This window comes from Mesoplodon densirostris, chromosome 6 (assembly GCF_025265405.1).
Source record: "Mesoplodon densirostris isolate mMesDen1 chromosome 6, mMesDen1 primary haplotype, whole genome shotgun sequence".
In the NCBI taxonomy this organism is placed as follows: Eukaryota; Metazoa; Chordata; class Mammalia; order Artiodactyla; family Ziphiidae; genus Mesoplodon; species Mesoplodon densirostris.
In genome coordinates this window covers 133,866,504-133,890,628 of record NC_082666.1, presented here as the reverse complement: position 1 = coordinate 133,890,628, position 24,125 = coordinate 133,866,504, and the positions used below count along the sequence as shown (strand labels likewise).

Here is a 24,125-nt window from a genome sequence, read left to right as displayed (position 1 = left end):
CACCATCCGATCTCCTATTTTAACAGGAATCATCACGTTCCTCTTTGTCTTTGGGTCATTCTTGACTCTTGCCTAATCCCTCCTCCTGGACTGTAAGATGGTTACAGAAGAGACCAGGCCTGGCTCACCTTCGCCCTCCTGGAAGCTTACCTTGCGCATAAGTGGAATTCATGGTCAATTTATCATTCCGGTAAAGGAAGAGTGACTAAACTGGGAAGGGCCATTTCTCCACATGAAGAAGCTGGACCTGCAGGAATCCAAAGAAAACAGAAAATAGTTGCAGCTTACGGGAGTTTTAGGGGAAACGACAACTAAACCAAAGTAACAAGGAAGCGATGAAGGAGACGCAGAGGAGAAGAGGGAATTTCCAGGCAATTCGACTTCCTTCAGAAGAGAGGACACAGGCAGGGGGCAAAGGTTTATAGACACTTTATGCCTCACACCTTCCAATCGCCAGCCCTGCTTGCGCAAGTGGACACTGACCTCACCCCTTCTTTACTCCTTTTTACACATTAGTTCTTCTTTAGTGTGTTGCATTTTCTTTTCTTTTTCTCATAAAGTTGCTTTGTTTAGATTCCAAACAAACCAAAGTAGAGAGAAGAGATGACCCCGAGTCAATCCGTCCACTCGCGAGGGGGGACCCCGAGTCTCTGGCTGCGGCCCACGCGGGGCCCAGGGCCTCAAGGGCGGCGGCCTCCCTGGAGGCGGAGGCAGAGGAGACGTGGGCTCGGGGACCCCAGGCCGCGCGGCGCCCGGAGGTGGTGGTGGCGGCAGACAGGCGGGTGGCTGAGGTAAGATGCGGTGTCAGGGCTCCTCGGTGCCCGAGTCCTGCGAGTCGTCCCAGAAGCAGCGGTCGGCTTCGGCCTCGCCGTCCTCGAGGAAGAGCTCTGCGTCTCCGTGGGCGCCGGGGTCCTGGTCTTCACGCAGGACCCGGCCGGCGTGGTGGGCACTGCACGCCGCCCCGCTCCGCGTGCACCGTGGTCCCCGGGACCTGCTTCCGGTTGTTGTCCGTGTACTCGCGGTCCCAGCCTTTGCTCTCTTCCCGCTTCCCGTGCATCACGGAGGCGCCCCCGTGGGCGGGAGAGGTGTTGGGTCCGAGGGGGAGGGACACGGCGCTCAGGAGCGGCGTCCTGACGTTCTGACGTTCTGGGCGGGGCTCCGCCGCTGCGAGGGCGTCATGGACTGGCGGGGGCGGAGGACGGAGATGCACACGTCCCCAGTCCGGTAGGTGTCGGGGTGCCACATCCTGGTCAGGGACTAAGAGGCCGGCGGTCGTCGAGGGGGCTCTCGAGGCGCCTTGAAGTAGCCGCCCTCGTGGTAGGTGTCGGCCGAAGATGGCCACCGCACAGGTAGACAGGCGGCCCTCGCCCACCGGGCTCAGCGGGACGCTCTCCACCGGCCCCTTGAGCTCCAGCAGAAGCGCTTCCTGCGAGCTGGGCGCCGGCGACCCGGCCATGGCGGCGGCGGGCGGGGGCCGGGGGCGCGTGGGAGCCACGGGACGTCTGCCGCCCGGAGCCCCCGGGCGCTCCACTAGCTCTGCGCCGCTGCCGGTGTGTTGCATTTTCTGTATGGATCTCACCAGCACGGCATTGCCAGAAACGCTGTGTGAAATCACACATGAAATCTCAGGGCAATAACAGAAATGTTTGCAGTTGTATCTCTTTGATTATGACCTTTTAATGTGAAGGTTGAATAACACGGAAATCTCTGAAGCATAATTTTCTGGTGAGTTTGGGCCACGTGGAAACCTCCCCTTTCATCCATGTGATGAACGCTTTCCCTAGCCCACGTGCATGTTCTAGCGGCAATGTTGGGGTTGCAGATTAAACCCGGACCATATATGCCTTCCTGCTATTGTTTTCCTTTTCACTGTGCAAGTGGTTTCTAAACTACACCTAATCCGGACAACTGGATCCTGTCAGATGGTGCCTCTTTAAAACCAAAATATAAATTAATAAACAGGTGATTTAATCTGCCTCCGGCAAACACTCCCTATTTAAAAAAAAAAAAAGAATTTAAAGTTGTTTCACCATACAGAAGTATGCTCTCTAGCTTCCTCGGACAGTGCTTTTTGTGAGGTTTTAAAATCTATCATGTTATTTTCACTTTGCACTAAATATCCTTAATAGCAGAACTCTGATTTCTGACCCACGTTTTCTTAGTCGGATCCATTGCTGGGACCTCGGCTGTGAAATGATAATATGATGGTAGGGAAGCATATGGCGAAGGCGTGGGCTCTGGTGTCGTCGTCTGGGCTCTTGTTCTCACATCCTCTGGTTCAGTTTTCCCCTTTCTAAACTGGGGCCAGCAGTTGTGAGGGTTTTAAGTGAAATAATCTGCAGAGCTCCATTGGCACAATGCCCCCTCATGCTGAGTGGTCTGGGGTTATCCGCCCATTTGTGGGGAAGTTTGCCAACCCCTGGTCTAGAGCGCAACTGTCCCTCTGCACCTGAAATTCAGTAAGCGATTTCAACTCTGCCTTGAATTAACTAGTGAATGAATGAATGTGAATACACATGTCTGGACACCAGGAAAAGAAAAGGTTTGAAAAATTTCACCGAAAACTAAAAACCAATGAAGATTGGAATCAAAATGCATTTTGTGGTTTAGGGTGACATAAGCAGAGTCAGATTTGCTTAAAATATCAACAAACTCCTGTTCTCATAACATCAATGAAATTAGAGCTGTAAGGGGGGGTGAGGGGGGAGGGAAGGGGGCCCAAGAGGCAGAGGCCCGGGTCCACTCACAGCACCCAGGGCAGGCGTGGCCCTCCCGAGTTATTTAATGATGCTTAGTGAGAGGATTAGTATTCTCTCACAGGGCAAATACCAAATTAAAATGATAAACACAAGTATGCTTGACGTTTCTTCGAATTTATAGGGGAAAATGACTTAAAAAGCATATTTGCTTGCCTTACTGTTTCTCCCAACTTGTGGATGAGCAGTATTGTGATCACACACACACACACACACACACCCCAATCGCTCCTACTAACTGCAGTTGTGTCTCTTGTCCTTCAGAGCTGGTTTCCAGGCCCCTGCCTTCCTGTCCAAAGCACACAGAGTGCATGAGCGCCTCTCGACTATGTCCGACATGTCCTCCCGTGACTCCTTCTACGACTCCCTGTCGGACGTGGCGGAAGATGGCGAGAACGCAGACTTCTTGCCCGGGCTGTCGGCCTTCCTCAGCCAGGAGGAGATAAACAAGAGTCTGGACCTGGCCCGCAGAGCCATAGCCAACTCAGAGACGGAGGACTGCGACTCGGAAAGGGAGGACTCACAGATTTTCAGCCCCTCTCCTGGGAGCCTCTGGGGGTCGCCTCCCCCTCAGGAGGCCAGGCCGGGTGAGCACGCGTCCCCGGGGACGCCTGGCGCCCACAGGCCCGCACCTGGCCCGCCGCTGCCAGCAGAGCGAGCTGAGCGCATCTCCTCGCCTGCGTCCAGGAGGAAGCCCGGCGTCTCGCCCCTGCTGGCCCGGCCCAGCTACATCCGGAGTCTCCGCAGGGCAGGGCAACACGGTGCCAAAGCCCCCGGCGCCAGTGCCAAGCCCAGAGCCGCACACGGGGGCAGGGCCGGGCCCCAGAGCCCGCTGTGCGACAAGGCGGCCACCCTCATTGAGGAGCTGACGGCCATCTTCAGAGAAACCTCCAAGCCGAGAACCAGGAACCCCAACGGGGAGTCCTCATCCCCGGACAGCGGGTACCTGTCCCCTAAGAACCAGCTGTCAGCCCCGATGAGCGCCTCGGCCAGCCGGAGTCCCACCGGGGACCAGCTGGAGGTGGAAGCCGGGGCCGAGCCCCTGGAGCCCGGGCATCACCCTGCGGCGGCCCGGGACGTGGTCCGGCCCAGCCGGAGCCCCTCTCCCCCGGCCGCCCGCCACCTGCTGGCCGCTCCCCGGTTCATCCAGAAGCTGCGGAGCCAAGAGGTGGCAGAAGGAAGTCGGGTGCAGCTCGAGTGCAGAGTCGCCGGGAACCCACCTCCTCGGGTCAGGTACGACTCCTTGGTTGTGGAGATGCTATGAGATGATGCGCGTGGACTTTCGGTTTTACTTTAATGTGAAAGAAGAGATTTCTGTTACCCAGCAAGGGCTGGCTCCCGGAAGCGCACAGAAGCCAATATTATGGCCCCGGCTTTTTTTTTTTTTTTTTACTCTTTCAGGCTGCGCTGGGTCTTAGTTGCTGCATGCGGACTTCCCTGGTGGTCCAGTGGGTAAACCTCCGCGCTCCCAATGCAGGGGACCCAGTTGGATCCCTGGTGGGGGAACTACATCCCGCATGCCTAAACTAAGATGGGTGGCCCCGGCTTTTGTGAAAAGAAAAAGCTTCATTGTGAGGTCGACCAGCAAGGAGACAGGAGGCCCGGCTCAAATCCATCTCCCAACCCAGGGATCAGGGCGGAATTTAAGGGTTTAGGGAATTTCAGGCTTGGAAGCTGCCTTGCTAATCAGTCCAAGAAAGCTCCTCGTGCTGTCGGGGTCATCCTGGAGACGCCCGTTCCCGTCTTGCACATGCGCGGGGCTGTCTCTGTAAAATAACTTCAGGTTTGTGCAATGAAGGTACTTAAGGAGGCAAACGAGTTTAAGCTGGGCGATGTTTCACCTGCGTCTCCTTTGTGCGTTCCTCGGTCTGGAGGGAAGTAGGGGCGAGGACCCGGCTAGCTTCTTTCGGCTAATGAGGGGCGTGGATCTTTATAGGAGGAATGAAATTGTTTTGCACTTACTTGTAAGCATTCCTGAGTCCCGCCTTGAACTCTGAAGTCTTGGGCAGTCATCCTGTGCGTGGGGGAGGGGACTTTTTACATATACAAGATGGACAAGGAGGACACATTTGATGAGTGAAGAGGGTTTAGTCCTGAGACACACAGAACTGCGACTTTGGGAATCCGTGAAAACATGTTAGTTTTAACATTTTAGCGATTGAATTTGGATTCACGTAGGCCTGGTCCAGACTCTTGGGCAGAAACAGGCTGCTGTCGAGATATCATTGTCTTCTCGTCACAGCCAGGTGGAGTCTTAGCTGTTCTGTTTCCTTCTGAAAAGTGATTTAAGGTTTCTGGGAGTAGGAGACCCAAGGCTTGACTCTTTTTAGCTTTACTGGAGTATATGTAACCAGAAGGACGTCATAGGAGCCGTTCCACACGGGCTTCACTGGTCCTCAGTCTGTTGGTTTGTCCAGGTTCAAGGGGGACCCAGTCCCTGGGCTTGTGCAATGCCGGGGGACGTCTGTGGGAAACAGTAACGGACTAGATGCTTTTTATGTATAGAAGGTACGACACCACTGAGAGACTGTACACATTTTATCAAATCTAATTCTGTTACCACATGAGACCTTAAGGGAGGTGTCCCAGAGAACGTCGCATCAGGGCTCAGTTGAAGCTTGCTTCTAGGGGCCACTCTGACCCTCAGCAGGGCAGCTGGTAAGACCTTATCCCAAGTCACGTTGGTTTCTTGGCCTATTTTGGTGACTGTCTCTTTCAAGGAATGATTCGTCGTTTCAGTCCTCCCCGTAGACTGAGGTCTCCAGGAAGCATGAAATTCCATCGTGTTCCGAGGGCCCCAGACACCTTTGAGTCACCTTGGCTATGAAAGCTCCTCTGTTGTCACTTTGAATTGAAAGACGTGACCCAAAACGAGGGATCATTTCTTTGAGGAAGGCCTTTGTTGCCTAGGAAGCATTCTCTGTCCTGCGTGGAGAAGCTTTGCCCCATTCTGTGCAGGGGCGTCACCAACACCAGCAAATATCTACAGTGTTCCCTGATTCTTGGCCTAACGGTGAAGTCTGTTTACCAGTCACCCCCTGGTTCTGTCCCTCGGGTTTGCATCCCTTTTATCATCGGGGTGGCCCAGTTTTAGGATTGTTTCCGGTGCAGATCAGGCAATTTTGTAGTACCTTTTGGGTGGTCATTTGCATTTATAGACCAATGATAAACTTGTGCAGCCCTCCCATCATGGGTACCTTGGTGTAGGTAAGTAATAGGTCCTTGCATCACATGCTCATGTATAAGCTCAGTATAAATCCAGCCTCTGTGGTTGTTTGGGCCTGATCACCGTCTAAGTCTCGGGAATCAGCGTGAAATCCCCATGCATGGGCTATCTCGAGATCCATTGCCAGATCTGAGGCTTAAACAGGGACAGGTCCACACTTGGAATGAGTGCTGAAGCCTTAGGATCTGGGTTTTTGGTTCTGGCTGCCTGTTTTGCTGTCTGATCAGCCTAATTTCCGATCGTTATATAACGATCCGTCTTTGGGTGGCCCAGGCAATGTCCTATGGCTATTTATTCCAGCATCTATACATATAAATATGTGTGTGTGTGTGTGTGTGTGTGTGTGTATATATATATGTATATATATATAAAACAGCATCTAATAAGGCTGGTATCTCCTCTGCATGTTGAATTTCTTTCCTCCTGATGTCAGTAGACCAGTCTTTCTAGGTGGCTCCGTGTGCATGTAGGACAGAGAAGGCAAACTTGGAATCGGTATAGATAGTCACCTTTTCCTTAGCTCCAAGCCTCAGGGGTCTGTGCGGGCTGTGAGCTCGGCCTTCTGGGCAGACGGACCTGGACGGGGGCTTCTGCTTCTAGGGCTTCCTGATGAGCTACAACTGTACCCCCGGCCTTTCCAAGCCCCACCTGGTCCGTGAAGCTGCTCGTGTCCGTGAATATTTCCATTTCCAGATTTTCTAAAGGCTGATCAGTCAGGTTGTATTCAATTAATTGTACACAACCGTGAGCAGGCCCCCCTGTCGTCCTGGGGAGCAGCGTGACTGGGTTTAGAGTGGACACCACCTGTAATGTGACATTTGGGGTGTCAAATGGTGTGGCCTGGTATTTGCCCAGCCTCCCCGAAGGAAGCCTACATCCGCCGTTTCGTTCAAGTAAAGGTTGCACGCTGTGAGGGGCATGCACAGTGGCAGGCTGGCTCAGGGTACACTTTTCAGCCTCCTGTGAAAGGTCATAGGTTGCAGCCACAGCCCAGAGGCAAACTGGCCATACTTGACGTACACGCCCGATTGTTGGACTCAAGAAAAGTAAACTACTGGCTTTCTGGAGGTACCTAAACATTGAGTTAGCGTTCTAAGACTCACGCCCTGTCTTTCAGACACAAAATGCCTGGGTGACCAAGTGCTGGGCTGTGAAAAGCTTCTCCTTGATGGTGTGGAATTCATTATGGCATCTCGGAGTCCAGCTTAATGGCATATTGTCATTTCCTTTAAGAGCCTCATATTGTCTCAGAGTTCAAAGTTAGGAATCCAAATACGACAAAACCCAGCAATTCCTAAGAATCCTCAAGAATGCCTTCTGGTAGTGGCTACAGTCACCATAACTAATGCTTCTCCTCCATCTGGCAGTAAGTTTCTTTGTCCTTTGGATACCTCAAGTCCTAAATATTTTAGAGTTGGTTGAGAAATTTGTGCTTTTCCCTTGCAGTATTTTGGTCTTAACGCTTCCTTAGTTCTACGAGCAGTTAGTATACCATCCACATATTGGAGTGAGACTCCCTCATTTAATTGGAGATCCCTTCAATCCGTGGCTAAGGCTTCCCCGAAGATGGTGGGGTCCTGCTTCAATCCTTGTGGGAGTCCCATCCAGCAGGATCGTTGTTTTAGGTCAGACTCTGGGCCGTCCCATTCAAAGGCAAACCCCTGGTTCTCAGGACTTAGGGGTGTGCAGTAAAACGCATCTTTTAACTCCAGAACTGTAAACCAGCAAAAGTCTCCAGATAAAGTTGTAAGTAAAGTATAAAGATTTGGCATTACCAGATGTATATCATCTACAGTTTGGTTAACAGCCCTCAAATCCTGTATAAAAGTGATCGCTGGTCCCGGGTTTTTGCACCGACAGGATGGGAGTGTTATATGAGCATTGACAAGGTCAGAATAATTGGCATTTAAGAAAGGTGGTCGTCAGAGGCTTTATACCTTCTTTCAAATGCCTCTTTAAATGCCTGTTGCTTCACATTTGGAGCCTTGGCCTCTGGATGGAGTTTTACTACTACTAGGTAAGCCGTCTTGTCTCTTCCTGGCCTCCCATCAGCCCAAACATGCATTCTTACCTTTTGCAGAATTTCTTCAGGGGCTTCTGGGGGAGGCTTGGTCTCCTGATCGTAATGGGGCAGCTGGTGGGGCAGAGGCTTGATGTAGGAGTGCATTTAATTTTCCCAAAAAGGGAACAGGGCATTTGAGCAGTTACAGCTGGGTGTTCCAGATCCATATCAGTATAGCATCTGGAAGCCTCAAAAACCCCCTCAAGGAAGGTGGATGGGTTCTCCTGGGGTCCTTGCTGTACTTCCTGGATCTTATTCAAGCTCTGTTGTTTGGGGGCTCCTGTTGAAGTCTGGTTATTAAACATTCCTTACGATGATTCAGGCTTGCTCAGTTCCCTTGGGTCTTTCGGGTCCCATCATCCTGGTTCAGCTCTAGGTGTGGCCTGTGCCGCCCGAGTCCTGATTGGATGATTTGGTTGTGATTCAGGGAAATTTCAGCTTCCTGGCAGCCTTCTCTAATACCTTCCTGTGCTCTTCCACAGCAGGGTATTCAGGAGGGCCTGTATGTCAGCCCAGTTAGGGTGATGAGTAGCAAAACAGATGTAAAGAGATTCTCCATTTTCTGAGGCTCATCTCAATAAGATGGCTTATTATTTCTCCAGTTGTATAAATCCAAGGCTGATACAGGGGAATCCCCTGGGTTGGCCTTGGTCATCTAAGCCTGCTGGGACCTGTCTTAACGGAAATGCCCTGCCAGAGGTAGAGTGTTCCCTGGGCCAAACTGAATACCCCGGTGGGTATGGGGAGGAAAGAGTGTTCCTTTGTGACCGTCTGGTGTGGGCAGTACAGAGCCGGACCGGCAGCCCTCGGAGGGCTGGAAGGACCCTTTGCACTGACTGCAGGCAGACCTCCTTCATAAGACAGGGAAACCACAAGAGGGGCTGACAGAGGGACTGGATGTAGTAGGTCAAGATCATGGTTAGGCTTTGACTCAATTGAAACAGGCTTTTTCTGAGGTTCTTCCCTCTGAACCACAATTTTACACCTCTTCTGCAGATTCTTGTTCCGATATAAAGACATAAATGACTGTGCAATGGGATTTCATCCCAGTTTTCCTCTCTCTAACAAAACAAGTCGAATTATAAGATAGTATCATAGTTCAAAGACCCCTTCTCTGGCCATTTCCCCCTGATTCCAGCTGATACTGGGGCCAGGCAGTGTTACAGAGAAAATCATTTTCTTCTTTTCCATCGGCTCATAGCTAAACATTGACCAGTTTTGAAGAATACATCTCAAAGGACTACAGTCAGGTATACTATTAATGTTCCTCATTTGAAAGGTCATCCTCTCAGGATGACCAGAGCAAAATGATACCAAGGAGGTGTTCTGGGTGGAAATGCCTTTAACCCAGGCATGGGGTATGCGGCAGGGTTTCCAGTCAGGGAGCAATGTCTTCTGTCTCCTGAGTCGGGGACCTCGTTAAATCAGGTTTAATAAAGTTTGGCTACAGTCATCCAAGGGCCTCCCTCTATTGGCCAATCCTAACAAATTCAACAGACTTAGACCAACCTGGACAGACAAAGAAATCCAAGACTCTGGGACTTTAACCCAGGGTTCAGGACTCTAACTTGAACTACTTTTTCAAAATTTTATTGGAGGAAAGTTGATTTACAATGTTGTGTTAGTTTCAGGTGTACAGCAAAGTGATTCAGTTATACATATACATGTATTCATTCTTTATCAGATACTTTTCCCATATAGGTTACTACAGAATACTGAGTAGAGCTCCCTGTGCTGTACAGTAGGTCCCTGTTGGTTATCTATTCTATATATAGTAGCGTGTATATGTCAATCCCAATCTCCTAATTTATCCCTCCCTCACCCACATTTCCCCTTTGGTAACCATAAGTTTGTTTTTGAAATCGGTGAGTTTATTTGTTTTGTAAATAAGTTCATTTGTATCATTTTAAAAAATTAGATTCCACATATGAGTGATATATGATATTTGTCTTTCTCTGTCTGAGTTACTTCACTTAGTATAATAATATCTAGGTCTATCCATGTTGCTGGAAATGGTATAATAATCTTAGTATAATATAGTATAATGATCTCTAGGTCTTAGTATAATAAGACTTATAATAATAATAATTAGTATAATAATTATACTTACTATAATAACCTCTAGGTCTATCCATGTTGCTGAAAATGGGTGTTGCTGCATTATTTTGTTCTTTTTATGGTTGAGTAATATATACAATTCCATTGTATATATGTACCATGTCTTCTTTATCCATTCCTCTGTCGATGGACATTTAGGTTGCTTCCTTGTCTTGGCTTTTGTAAATAGTGCTGCTGTGAACATTGAGGTGCAAGTATCTTTTCAAATTATAGTTTTGTCTGGATATGTGCCCAGGAGTGGGATTGCTGGGTCATATGGTAATTCTATTTTCAGTTTTTTAAGGAACCTCCATACTGTTCTCCATAGTGGCTGTATCAATTCACATTCCCACCAACAGTGCAAGAGGGTTTCCTTTTCTCCACACCCACTCCAGCATTTATTGTTTGTAGACTTTTTGATGATGGCCATTCTGACCAGTGTGAGGTGATACCTCATTGTAGTTTTGATTTGCATTTCTCTGATAATTAATGATGTTGAGCATCTTTTCATGTGCTTTTTGGCCATCTGTATGTCTTCTTTGGAGAAATGTCTATTTAGATCTTCTGCCCATCTTTTTTTTTTTTTTTTTCGGTATGCGGGTCTCTCACTGTTGTGGCCTCTCCCGCTGTGGATCACAGGCTCTGGACGCGCAGGCTCAGCAGCCATGGCCCACGGGCCCAGCCGCTCCACGGCATGTGGGATCTTCCCAGACCGGGGCACGAACCCGTGTCCCCTGCATCGGCAGGCGGACTCTCAACCACTGTGCCACCAGGGAAGCCCTTCTGCCCATCTTTTGACTGGGTTGTTTTTTTGACATAGAGCTCCATGAGCTGTTTGTATATTTTGGAGATTAATTCCTTGGTGTTGGCTTCATTTCGAAATATTTTCTCCCATTCTGTGGGTTGTCTTTTTTTGTTTGTTTATGGTTTCCTTTGCTGTGCAAAAGCTTTTAAGTTTAATTAAGTCCCATTTGTTTATTTTTGTTTTTATTTTCATTACTGTAGGAGGCGGATCAAAAAAGATACTGCTGTGATTTATGTCTACCCTGGACTTTTGAGGACCTTTCATGTTTCCCCCCAGTGTGGGACTCTAACCCATGATCCTGATGAGGTTTTTAGACAATTTAGGCACAGGCATGTTTTAACAAGGTTACTCACCCAAAAGACATCTGATCCAGGAGCACTTTCTTTTGTCAAAGGTGAAAATAGCCTGAGGAGCCTGGAGTCCCATGGTGGGAAAGCAAGAACCTGAAACCCCACCCTCTGGACACGGGCAGTCTAGGTGGCCACTCAGGTTCAGTGGTGAAGGCCCACACACCCCGGGGGCTTCAGAGCCACGGACAGTTGGTCACAAGACATGGGTCCCTTCGTGGTCACCGAAAATTGTTACCGAGCAAGGGCTGGCTGCTGGACACACATAGGAGCCAATACAATGGCCCCGGCTTTTGAGGAAAAAAAGTGCGTTATTGTGAGGTCCACCAGCAAGGAGACAGGAGGCACGGCTCAAATCTGTCTCCCTGGTCCAGGGATCAGGGCATAATTTACGGGGTTCAGGGAATTTCAAACTTGAAGCTGACTTGCTAATCAGTTGGTGTCAGCTTCTTGTGCTGGGAGCCTGGTTTTCCTCATTGAAGGATGCCTTGATTCATAAAGGGCTCTGATGGCAACATTTCTATTCTTTGAGTTCCGCAGACTGAAGACTCTTGGTTCCAGGTCATCCTGGAGACATGGGTTCCCCTCTTACATATGAGCAGCGCTGTCTCTGTAAAGTAACTCAAGGTTTGATCAGTCCACAGCCTATTTAAGGAGGCAAACGAATTCAAGCCCATCAGTGTTTTACGTGCTGTTTCATTTCCTGTAGAGTTAGCCCTCTGGAGCCTGAGGTCGTATTTTCAAGTACTTGCAAGGCAAAGGCAGCCTGGAATGGCAAGTAGTAGCTGTGCTGGTTGTCCCTGGTGGGTTGGGTCTGTCGTCAGGAACCAGTGCTGCTGACTAAGGGGGGAACTTAGGATGCCCAACTGATATATTCAAGTGCTGTGCGTAATTTAAATATGAGCTGCTGGAGATTGTTGAAAGTGTGCTGGAAGCCAGAAGCTGTCTGGCAGATGAAAAGCACAGGTATGTGCGGCCAATCACAAGGGCAGCCCCGGATGTGTCTGGTCTGAGGCATGGGTTCCCCTGGCAGATGCTCCTATGCTGAGCGCACCACACCTTCAATGTGGCAGAACTTTCCCACAAGACAGGGATAGATACCGGGCTGGGCGTGGACAGGCCTGTTGTCCATGCCCAGGCTCCGGCCACGAGAGGGTGGACAGCAGACAAACAGCAGGCGGGGAGTGTGCCGTCAGTAGCCACTGTAATTTCTCTACATTCTTCCTCCGTAAATGCAGCATTTGTACCTTTTGTGCAAAGAGCTTAAGAGGAGCGACCCTGGGGTCAGATTCCAGGGTTTCCTATCACAGCTTCACCTTTCACCAAATGCACCCGTCGATAAGTTATTTTGTGACTCAGTTTATTCACCTGTGAAATGGGAATTATAATACCCACCGCCCCCATTCTGTTTTATGACTAAATAAAAATAATATGTGAAAAAAATAAAACAGTGCCTTGCACCTAGTAACTGCCACTTTGCTGTTACCTATTATTGTTAGTATTTCTCATTTCTTAATTTCATACGCCAAAATGAAAATAACAGTTCAAGTCAGGATTATACTACAGAAAATAAGCCATTAAAGCATTTATCTGGAAGGTTTTGCTTTTATTAATGAAGAGTGTTTTGCCTAAATTATGTAAATATGAAAAAGTAAATTCAAAATTAAGAAATTTGGCGCAAAGGTAAGGAGGACATCATTGACTATGGATTGCAAGGCTGGTAATTTCTTATTAATGTAGCATCTCCCAAATCACAAACTTTACCACTCACCGTACATCCACTGACACACACACTTTGCTGGAGCTGGTTCCTTGGGCTGACAGACCACTACACACAGACATGAAGTAAATCAGCATTACTGGCTGGAAAGTGGTGGAATTAGGGGCAGGAAATTTTTTTCAAACCAGTTTGTTCAACTAATCCACCTTGAGTCCGTTTTTACAGTAAGTCTGCTATATTTCTTTTAGAAACTGACAGCAGAGGGCAGTAAGAAACTTCCTAATGCATTCATTTAATTAACTATGGCATCCTAAATTCTGCATTTATGTATATTTTACATAAAGATTTTTTCTTATCGTTTCGCCTGTGATAGAAGTGAAATTGAGTATTTCTTCTGGATTCTGTTTAGATTTTTTTTTTAACCCGCTAATCTTGGGAACAAGTAATTCTTCGTTCGAAATACATTCACGTGTCACTCAAAAGAGTTCCACAGGTTTTCAAACAACATATGGCCCCGCTTAGGTTTACTCCCAAAATAGGCCTGTTCCAAATGTATTCTGTGCGCACCACACCCTTTCAGAAACCACAAAAGCTAACCCATTTACCATCAAAGGATTAATCCAGGTGAGCAAATCCTAATTCCTGTGTTAAGGTTCACTTAACCATTTCGTACCTTGGGGGCCCTCAAGTTCATGCTTCTGCCTCTTTTCTTCTTACAGCGGGAGGGGAGGACTAACTTAGTTAGTAGCTACAGGATTATTAACTAGTTTCTCTTGTCATCTCCCAGTCTACCAAGGTCCATGAGCAATGTTCCTTAGTCATTACAAATTGTGCTCTTCTAGAGAAATTAAGCTTCTGATGAGACTGTGCCGTTGTTTAAAGTTAGCTTGTCGTTTTTGTATCCTTTGAGGGTTTTTTTAGGGGGAAATGTATAAACGTACATTCAATTTTTCTTAATATCTGCTCCAAAGATCTTGGTCCCTCTGCCATGCGTTGGTAAATGTACCAAATGCCTAAGAACTTTGAGCTTCCTTCCCACGTGAGACCTAGGAGAGGCTAAAGAGGAAACCTTTAAAGGGAATTTTGTATACGGAAGAAAACCTTTTGTAAAGAGTTGCCTGCACTGGGGCATTTTAGAACCTCGCTCCCACCGAGTCGGTCCGGGAGGCTCAGGACCCGAGACTGGGAAGTCCTGGTGATCGATGGGCCACCTCCCAGGGCCCCGGGAGCAGGTGACAGGACTCGTGGAGAGCAGGGGTGCGGGGGGACCTGGGACCAGCAACGGACAGAGGCCGGGAGACCCGAGGTGCTGGCAGGGGGCAGCGGGTCCAGAGGTGAGGAGGTGGCAGACCAGGCATAGGTAGAGGCATGCGCCCCAGGAAAGCGGGATGGCGGGTACCAGTGTCCAGATACAGGGATGGGGCACAGGGAGCAGATCTGCCATTCAAGACTCCAGTCATGGAGACAGACTCAGACGGGGCTGAGTGAGGGACACGTCCCTGACCAACTCGCGCGGGGTCCAGATGGGGGCGAATGGCCAGACTGACGTGTGGGCCACGAAGTTGCGGGCCTGGAGCTTTTTACGTTTGGCCCAAGTAGCAGCCATCTGGACCGGGGCAGGAGGCGGACGAAGTAGCCCAGCTGAAGCGGGACTGATGGGAACACGGTTCAAGGCATTTCCACTTTCTATCCAGTCACTTCACCCCCCCGCCCAAGTGTAACTGGCACAAATACCAGTTATAACCACAACCAGGACTGAAAAAATCCCGTTTTCCTTCTTCACTTTTGCATGATTCCACCAAAACTCCAGCAAAGCAGAGACAAGCTGATGGAACTAAAGCTTCTGTTCAGTCATTAAAGTTACATACAATTTGCAACACAACTTACATGCAAATTACTTGTTAACAATTTGAATTATTGCATAAAACCAGATCACATCAGATGTTCCCTGTTTCTCTTGCACGGCTTGACAACAGGACAAAGATGTGTTCCCTCACCTCCCTCACCTCCCCTCTCTCCACTCTCAACTTTTGGGAGTTGGTGAAAAATTCATGAAGAATTCTAACACAGAAGTACCTCTGGTATGATAAAAATGAGGCCTCACATCTTCACTTTATACTTTAAAAATATTTTATCATGGCAACCATAGATTTTAAACCGTTTAAATATAAGGAAACTAAGAAAACTAGGAAATTATTCGCCTAGGAACAGAAAAAGAATTCATTGGTCCTAGAGCCGGGAACAGAATGCAGGTCCTCAATTCAGGACCACACCCTGTGATGGCTCCTGAGATGACAGGGCAGGCTCCAGAAATGCAGGCTAGTGGAAACAACACCTTGAAAGTTTTCTGCTTTGGACTTCAGACTCCAAATTATCTTTAAAAAAAAATGGAATTTCTACAGTATTTTTCGATATTTAAAAAACATAGCAGTTCCACAGTATTTCTCTATATGTAAAAAACATAACGGTTCCTGGTTATTCTTTTTTTGCATTCACTACTGCTAAATAAGTCAGTCAACATAATGCAAAAAATGTTTAAAGATGGGGGGACACCGATATTCTCTATCAAATAGCTACAAACAAAGCAGATTATTTCCAGTTTACAAGCAGTAGTGCAAACCGTCCTCACATTCAAATTATATTGTAAGGTAAGTGTGTGCAAACTCGTAAGAAAAAAACCACTTTTATTTATTTATTTTTTTACACTAGTTTTAGATGTTAGTTTTACACTAACATCTTATTGGAGTATAATTGCTTTACAATGGTGTGTCAGTTGCTGCTGTATAGTAAAGTGAATCAGCTACACGTATACATATATCCCCATATCTCCTCCCTCTTGCGTCTCCCTCCCACCCTCCCTATCCCACCCCTCTAGGTGGACACAAAGCACCGAGCTGATCTCCCTGTGCTATGTGGCTGCTACCCACTAGCTGTCTATTTTACATTTGGTAGTGTATATATGTCCACGCCACTCTCTCACTTCATCCCAGCTTACCCTTCTCCCTCCCTGTGTCCTCAAGTCCATTCTCTACATCTGTGTCTTTATTCCTGTCCTGCCCCTAGGTTCTTTTTTTTTTTTTTTCAGATTCCATATATATATGTTAGCATACGGTATTTGTTTTTCTCTTTCTGACTTACTTTACTCTGTATGACAGACTCTAGGTCCATCCACCTCACTACAAATAACTCAATTTCATTTCTTTTTATGGGTGAGTAATATTCCGTTGTGTATATGTGCCACATCTTCTTTATCCATTCATTTGTTGATGGACACGTAGGTTGTTCCATATCCTGGCTCTTATAAATAGAGCTGCAATGAACATTGTGGTACATGACTCTTTTTGAATTATGGTTTTCTCAGGGTATATGCCCAGTAGTGGGATTGCTGGGTCGAATGGTAGGTCTATTATTAGTTTTTTAAGGAACCTCCATACTATTCTCTGTAGTGGCTGTATCAATTTACATTCCCACCAACAGTGTAGGAGGGTTCCCTTTCCTCCACATCCTCTCCAGCATTTACTGTTTGTAGACTTTTTGATGATGGCCATTCTGATGGGTGTGAGGTGATCCCTAATTGTAGTTTTGATTTGCATTTCTCTAATGAGTAGTGATGTTGAGCATCCTTTCATGTGTTTGTTGGCAATGTGTATATCTTCTTTGGAGAAATGTCTGTTTAGGTCTTCTGCCCATTTCTGGATTGAGTTGTTAGTTTTTTTGATATTGAGCTGCATGAGCTTCCTTTATATTTTGGAGATTAATCCTTTCTCACTTGCTTCCTTTGCAAATATTTTCTCCCATTCTGAGGGTTGTCTTTTCATCTTGTTTATGGTTTCCTTTGCTGTGCAAAAGCTTTTTTTTTTTTTTTTTTTTTTTTTTGCTGTACGCGGGCCTCTCACTGCTGTGGCCTCTCCCGTTGCGGAGCACAGGCTCCGGACACACAGGCTCCGCGGCCATGGCTCGCGGGCCCAGCCGCTCCGCGGCATGTGGGATCCTCCGGGATCGGGGCACGAACCCGTGTCCCCTGCATCGGCAGGCGGACTCTCAACCACTGCGCCACCAGGGAGGCCCTGTGCAAAAGCTTTTGAGTTTCATTACATCCCATTTGTTTATTTTTGTTTTTATTTCCATTTCTCTAGGAGGTGGGTCAGAAAGGATCTTGCTGTGATTTATGTCATAGAGTGTTCTGCCTATGTTTTCCTCTAACAGTTTGATAGTGTCTGGCCTTACACTTAGGTCTTTAATCCATTTTGAGTTTATTTTTGTGTATGGTGTTAGGGAGTGTTCTAATTTCAGTCTTTTATATGTAGCTGTCCAGTTTTCCCAGCACCACTTATTGAAGAGGCTGTCTTTTCTCCATTGTATATTCTTGCCTCCTTTATCAAAGGTAAGGTGACCATATGTGCATGGGTTTATCTCTGGGCTTTCTATCCTGTTCCATTGATCTGTATTTCTGTTTTTTTGCCAGTACCATACTACCTTGATTGCTGTAACTTTGTAGTAGAGTCTGAAGTCCAGGAGCCTGATTCCTCCAGCTCCATTTTTCTTTCTCAAGATTGCTTTGGCTATTCGGGGTCTTTTGTGTTTCCATACAAATTGTGAAATTTTTTGTTCTAGTTCTGTGAAAAATGCCAGTGGTAGTTTGATAGGGATTGCATTGAATCTGTAGATTGCTTTGGGTAGTAGAGTCATTTTCACAATGTTGATTCTTCCAGTCCAAGAACATGGTATATCTGTTTGTATCATCTTTAATTTCTTTCATCAGTGTCTTATAGTTTTCTTCATACAGGTCTTTTGCCTCCTTACATAGATTTATTCCTAGATATTTTATTCTTTTTGTTGCAATGGTAAATGGGAGTGTTTCCTTAATTTCTCTTCAGATTTTTCAGCATTAGTGTATGGGAATGCAAGAGATTTCTGTGCATTAATTTTGTATCCTGCTACTTTACCAAATTCATTGATTAGCTCTAGTAATTTTCTGGTAGCATCTTAGGATTCTCTATGTATAGTATCATGTCATCTGCAAACAGTGACAGCTTCACTCCTTTTCTGATTTGGATTCCTTTTATTTCTTTTTCTTCTCTGATTGCTGTGGCTAAAACTTCCAAAACTATGTTGAATAATAGTGGTGAGGGTGGACAACCTTGTCTTGTTCCTGACCTTAGTGGAAATGGTTTCACTTTTTCACCATTGGGAACGATGTTGGCTGTGGAAAAACCACTTTTAAACACCCACTTACTGCAGTAAAAGTGGAGTCCACCAATGGTCCGGGTATCTTTAATCTTCTAGTACAATGACTCATACCTACACATCATCATAAGATGGCTATTAGGTCATCATTATTAGCCTAATAAAATTTCAATTAATACACGTAATTGAAAGTAATTAAATTTCTTCTTTTTATAATCAAACCCAAGCACCTGCAAGGCCTCCAGTTAGTTTATATTAGGGAAGCTTTGATCACCATCAAAAGCCAAAACAAGAGGATTAGCCCTATCAGACCTGTGCAATGCTGCCGGTAGAAATTTCCATCTCCTCAAAAGAAAACAGACATTGAAGCAAGCCACTGACCCAGTTTTCTCACTCAGGGAATCAGGGTGTGGTGTGTCCTGTCTTGTAGCCGCATCGGTTCATGAAAGCGTGGCCAGTAGGTAGTGAAGCTTCCGCACTTGTAACATCACGATCCACATGGCTTAGCCAAGCAGGGCTGTTTTTCTTGAAGAGGGTTGTCAACACCGACAGCAGACAGTAGCCTCAGAGGAGCAGTATGCCAGCACAGGTGTCAATGCGGCGTCACATGTGAGTAGGTACAAACAACGTGGGGACAGTGCTGGGATACACAGGAAATTAAAGACCTGCATCCTCTGAACTTTGTGTGATACCCAGTTGTCTACTTGGGTCTCTGCTTGGGTACCTAACAGGTGCATCTAGTGTAATGTATCCAAAAGTGAGTCCATGAGTCTCCTGTCCTCCGAAACCCTGTCTTCCTAACTCTTCTCCAGGCCAACAAATGACAGCCCTCCTGCCAGCCGTTCATGAACAAAACCTCGACCCCTGTTGCCCTCAACCTGACCGCCTCATGCCTCCTCCGTGAGTGCGGCTCTGGTCCCCGCCGCCAGCATCTTCCCCTGGGTGTCTGCACCACCTGCCTTAATCCATGCCCTGTTTCCACCCCGGCCCATCCCAGTCTACACCACACCCGGCACGGTTCTTTTCCATGAAATTGTGATCCCAGCCCAGTGCCAAGCTGTCCGGGGCCTGCTGGGTGCTCTCAGAGAGAAACCTGTAGTCCTGTAGACGGTGAGAAGGGCCTGTCTCTCTGATGCTGCCCCTGATTCGCAGCCCTGCCACGGCAGCCACAGCTGTGTCCTTGCTGGACCCTGCGTGCCCAAGGTCTCCATGCCTGCTGTTCCCTCCCCCTGGGCTGCTCTTCCCCAGATCCACGCAGTCCTGGACCCTCCATCTCTCTCCTTGGATGTCCCCATCAGAGCCAGGCTTCCGTGACTGCCCCGTGGAAAAGAACAGGGCCTGCCCACGCCACTCTCTTGTTTTGTTTTAATTGAGGTAGAGTTGATTTACAATGTTGTGTCACTTTCAGGTGTACAGTAAAGTGATTCAGTTATACATACACATGTATCTATTCTTTTACAGATTCTTTTCCATTATAGGTTACTAGAAGATACTGAGTGTAGTTCTCTGTGTTATACAGTAAACACTTGTTGTTTATCTGTTTTATACAAAGTAGTGTGTATAGGTCAATCCCAAATTCCTAATTTAACCCTCCCCCCGTTTCCCCTTTGGGAACCATAAGTTTGTTTCCTATGTCTGTGAGTTTATTTCCGTTTTGTAAATAAGGTCATTTATGTCATTTTTTAGGCTCCATTCTGGTTTTCCCCTAGAACTTACTGACACATCTGCTTCATTTATTTTATGTCTCCCTCAGTAAAATATAAACCCCTCAAGTGTCAAGACCTCCAGCTGATTTTTGCCGTTGTGTCCCTGGGCCTAGAATGGTGCCTGCAGGTAACAGGTGTCCCATAGGCATGTGCTGAGTAAATGAATGAATGAGTCCCGCTCCCAGGTGTGTGTTTATACCTGGAGGAGGTAACCATGTGGACAGGGACGCATGGACACACATGGTCATAGCAACATTGTTTCCAAACACTGGAAAGGACCTAAATGGTCATCAGAAAGAAAGTGGACATCTCTAGGAGAGAGTGATTTCATTTCTTTCAGATGAATACCAGGAGTGGCAATATCAACCAAACAAACAACCCAATCCAAAAATGGGTGGAAGACCTACATAGACATCTCTCCAAAAGAAGACATACAGATGGCCAAAAAACACAGGAAAAGATGCCCAACATCACTAATTATTAGAGAAATGCAAATCAAAACTACAATGAGGTATCACCTCACACCAGTCAGAATGGCCATCATCAGAAAATCTACAAACAACAAATGCTGGAGAGGGTGTGGAGAAAAGGGAATCGTCTTGCACTGCTGGTGGGAATGTAAATTGATACAGCCACTATGGAGAACAGTATGGAAGTTCCTTAAAAAACTAAAAATAGAACTACCATATGTCCCAGCAATCCCACTACTGGGCATATACCCAGAGAAAACCATAATTCAAAACCAGTCATATACCACAATGTTCATTGCAGCTCTATTTACAATAGCCAGGACATGGAATCAATCTAAGTGCCCACTGACAGATGAATGGATAAAGAAGATGTGGTACATATATACAATGGAATATTACTCAGCTATAAAAAAGAATGAAATATTGCCATTTGCAGCAAATTGGGTGGACCTAGAGACTGTCATACAGGGTGATGTAAGTCAGAAAGAGAAAAACAAATATCGTGTATTAACACATGAATGTGGAACCTGGAAAAATTGGTATAGACTGTCTTATTTACAAAGCAGAAAGAGACACATGTAGGGAACAAATGTATGGATACCAAGGCGGGGGGGGGGCGGTGATGAATTGGGAGATTAGGATTCACATCTATACACTACTGATGCTATGTATAAAATAGATAACTAATGAGAACCTACTGTATAGCACAGGGAACTCTACTCAGTGCTCTGTGGTGACCTAAATGGGAAGGAAATCCAAAAAAGAGGGCATATATGTACATGTATAGCTGATTCACTTTGCTGTACAGTATAAACTAATACACTAATGTAAAGCAACTATACTCCAAAAAAAAATACCAGGAGTGGGATTGCTGGATTGTGTCATTGTCCTATTTTTTCCTTTTTTTGAGGCACCTCCACACTGCTTCACGTTGCAAAGAGTGTGGTCGGTAGGGAAGGCAGAGGGGCTGCAACCATGCTGGCAATGTGTCACGTCTTAAGATGGGCAGTGGAGACACAGGTGTAAATTATCTTATTATTTACTTATTGAAAATTATTGACTTTTTATTGCCCTCTACCAGCCCAAGTATGTATTTGGTACTTTCTGTAGCAGTGTTTCTAATGAATGGCCTGTTTGACCCATAAACACATCCAGAAAATGTCTCAGTGTTAAATGGTGAGAATGAACTCAGTTGGCTCTTACACTTTTGCCCTCATGAGTTTTAAGTTAATCCATTTTCTGGCTTATTTTAGTTATATTTCAGAGCTTTTATTTATTTATTTATTTATTTATTTATTTATTTATTTATTAATCTCATTATTGGACTATAATTGCTTTATAATGGTGTGTTAGTTTCTGCTTAATAACAAAGTGAATCAGTTATACATATATCCCCATACCTCCTCCCTCTTATGTCTCCCTCCCACCCTCCCCATCCCACCCCTCTAGGTGATCACAAAGCACCGAGCTGATCTCCCTATGCTCTGTGGCTGCTACCCACTATCTATTTTACATTTGGTAGTGTATATATAAGTCCGTGCCACTCTCTCACTTCGTCCCAGCTTATTACCCTTCCCCTTCCCCATGTCCTCACGTCCGTTCTCTATGTCTGTGTCTTTATTCCTGTCCTGCCCCTAGGTTCTTCAGAACCATTTGTTTTTAGATTCCATATATATGTGTTAACATATGGTATTTGTTTTTCTCTTTCTGACTTACTTCACTCTGTATGACAGACTCTACAAATAACTCAATTTTGTTTCTTTTTATGGCTGAGTAATATTCCATTGTATATATGTGCCACATCTTTATCCATTCATCTGGCAGTGGACACTTAGGTTGCTTCCATGTCCTGGCTATTGTAAATAGAGCTGCAGTGAACACTGTGGTACATGACTCTTTTTGAATTATGGTTTTCTCAGGGTATACGCCCAGTAGTGGGATTGCTGGGTCATATGGCAGTTCTATTTTTAGTTTTTTAAGGAACCTGCATACTGTTCTCCATAGTGGCTGTATCAACTTACATTCCCACCAACAGTGCAAGAGGGTTCCCTTTTCTCCACACCCTCTCCAGCATTTATTGTTTGTAGATTGTTTTGATGATGGCCATTCTGACTGGTATGAGGTGATACCTCATTGTAGTTTTGATTTGCGTTTCTCTAATGATTAGTGATGTTGAGCATTCTTTCATGTGTTTATTGGCAATCTGTATATCTTCTTTGGAGAAATGTCCATTTAGGTCTTCTGCCCATTTTTGGATTGGGTTGTTTGTTTTTTTGATATTGAGCTGCATGAGTTGTTTGTATATTTTGGAGATGAATCCTTTGTCACTTGTTTCGTTTGCAAATATTTTCTCCCATTCTGAGGGTTGTCTTTTCGTCTTGTTTATAGTTTCCTTTGCTGTGCAAAAGCTTTTGTTTCATTAGGTCCCATGCGTTTATTTTTGTTTTTATTTCCATTTCTCTAGCAGGTGGGTCAGAAAGGATCTTGCTGTGATTTATGGCAAAGAGTGTTCTGCCTGTTTTCCGCTAAGAGTTTTATAGTGTCTGGCCTTACATTTAGGTCTTTAATCCATTTGGAGTTTATTTTTTGAGCTTTTAAAATTGTTCTTATTTTACAATCATGGTGTTCTTCCTAGAACACTACATGTATTTTGTCCTGTGCCAAAGATCTTTTATGGTATCATCTACCCAGTTCCTTGGCTGCCGAGGGTACAAAAAGTTGTCTGTGTGCCTCTCATTCTTAAGAAAGAATGTGCATATTTAGACACACAGACATAACACACATGCAAATACACACACATACATGGTACCTTTTTAAAATTAGCGAACGTTTCAAGATTAATGAGAGTGGTATATCAGCAGCTCGCCAAAACAACTCAGCCCCACCCCCATCATCATGTCTGGGTGACAAGAGCAAGCCAAATGGGACAGAATCCAAGGGAAATGACACTACTTAATTTTATAGTTTCCTACTCATACTCAAGTATCATTTCCTTTAATTCATTAAAAACGTTTTTTTCTTTCTCTGTACGTTTGCACTGAATTGAAAAACTGAGTCTTTTATATTTTACAATAAATGTTCTCTTAAACCTCCAATGAACCAGAAGCCAGAAGAGGTGAAGCAACAGGGTGGTACCTTCATTTTCACTACAGTGAAGATACAGGCTTATGTCTGATTCCTCCACAAGGTTGCTTTCTGGGAGTTAATAAATTAACAGGATACAACCAATCACACTGTTTCTCCTCTTCCCCACCCTTTGCCTTCTTTCTCAATCCCTGTTTCCCCCCAGTATCTGCCCCCTTGTAAATCTCACTTGAAAAGTTGGTCCTATCTCTACACACTTCAACCACCTAAAGACATCGGCACCGATGCTTCTGTGGACCAGTGAGAGAACTGGGACCAGTATCAACTCCTGAGCCCAGGAAATGTTGCCCCTGTTGTGTGAAGCTGCTGTTCCATGGTTTGAACATTACAGAGTGACAGCAGCTGCCTGTCACCACTCCCTGGTCAACCCACGACCCGCAGTGCTGTGACAGGCCCGCTGCACTTCGTGTGATGATGCTGCACATCTGATATCTCCATGAACCAATGAGCACATTGGATGTCCAAGGCAAACGTGGGGTGTTGCTCTAGCCAGAAATTTGAATCCATTATAAGTCATCGGTCTCTAGCCATAAAGTAGCAGTAGCCAAATTAGACAGTAGCACTTGTTCTAAAGAATTGATTTCATCATTTCAGGGACCATCTCA

The 24,125-nt window shown here is 46.0% G+C and overlaps 1 protein-coding gene and 1 pseudogene across 1 annotated transcript in view; one reads left to right on the top strand and one right to left on the bottom strand.

The window, feature by feature from the left end:
* Positions 1–804: 804 nt before the first annotated feature.
* Positions 805–1,561, bottom strand: LOC132491716 (ubiquitin-conjugating enzyme E2 R1-like; annotated as a pseudogene).
* A 1,523-nt stretch (positions 1,562–3,084) lies between these two features.
* The window catches only part of PALLD (palladin, cytoskeletal associated protein), a 380,643-nt gene continuing 359,602 nt past the window's right edge, over positions 3,085–24,125 (top strand). Inside the window, exon 1 of the mRNA XM_060102703.1 lies at positions 3,085–3,989. Within this exon, the coding sequence (XP_059958686.1) occupies positions 3,085–3,989 (905 nt within the window). The remainder of the gene's footprint in view (positions 3,990–24,125) is intronic.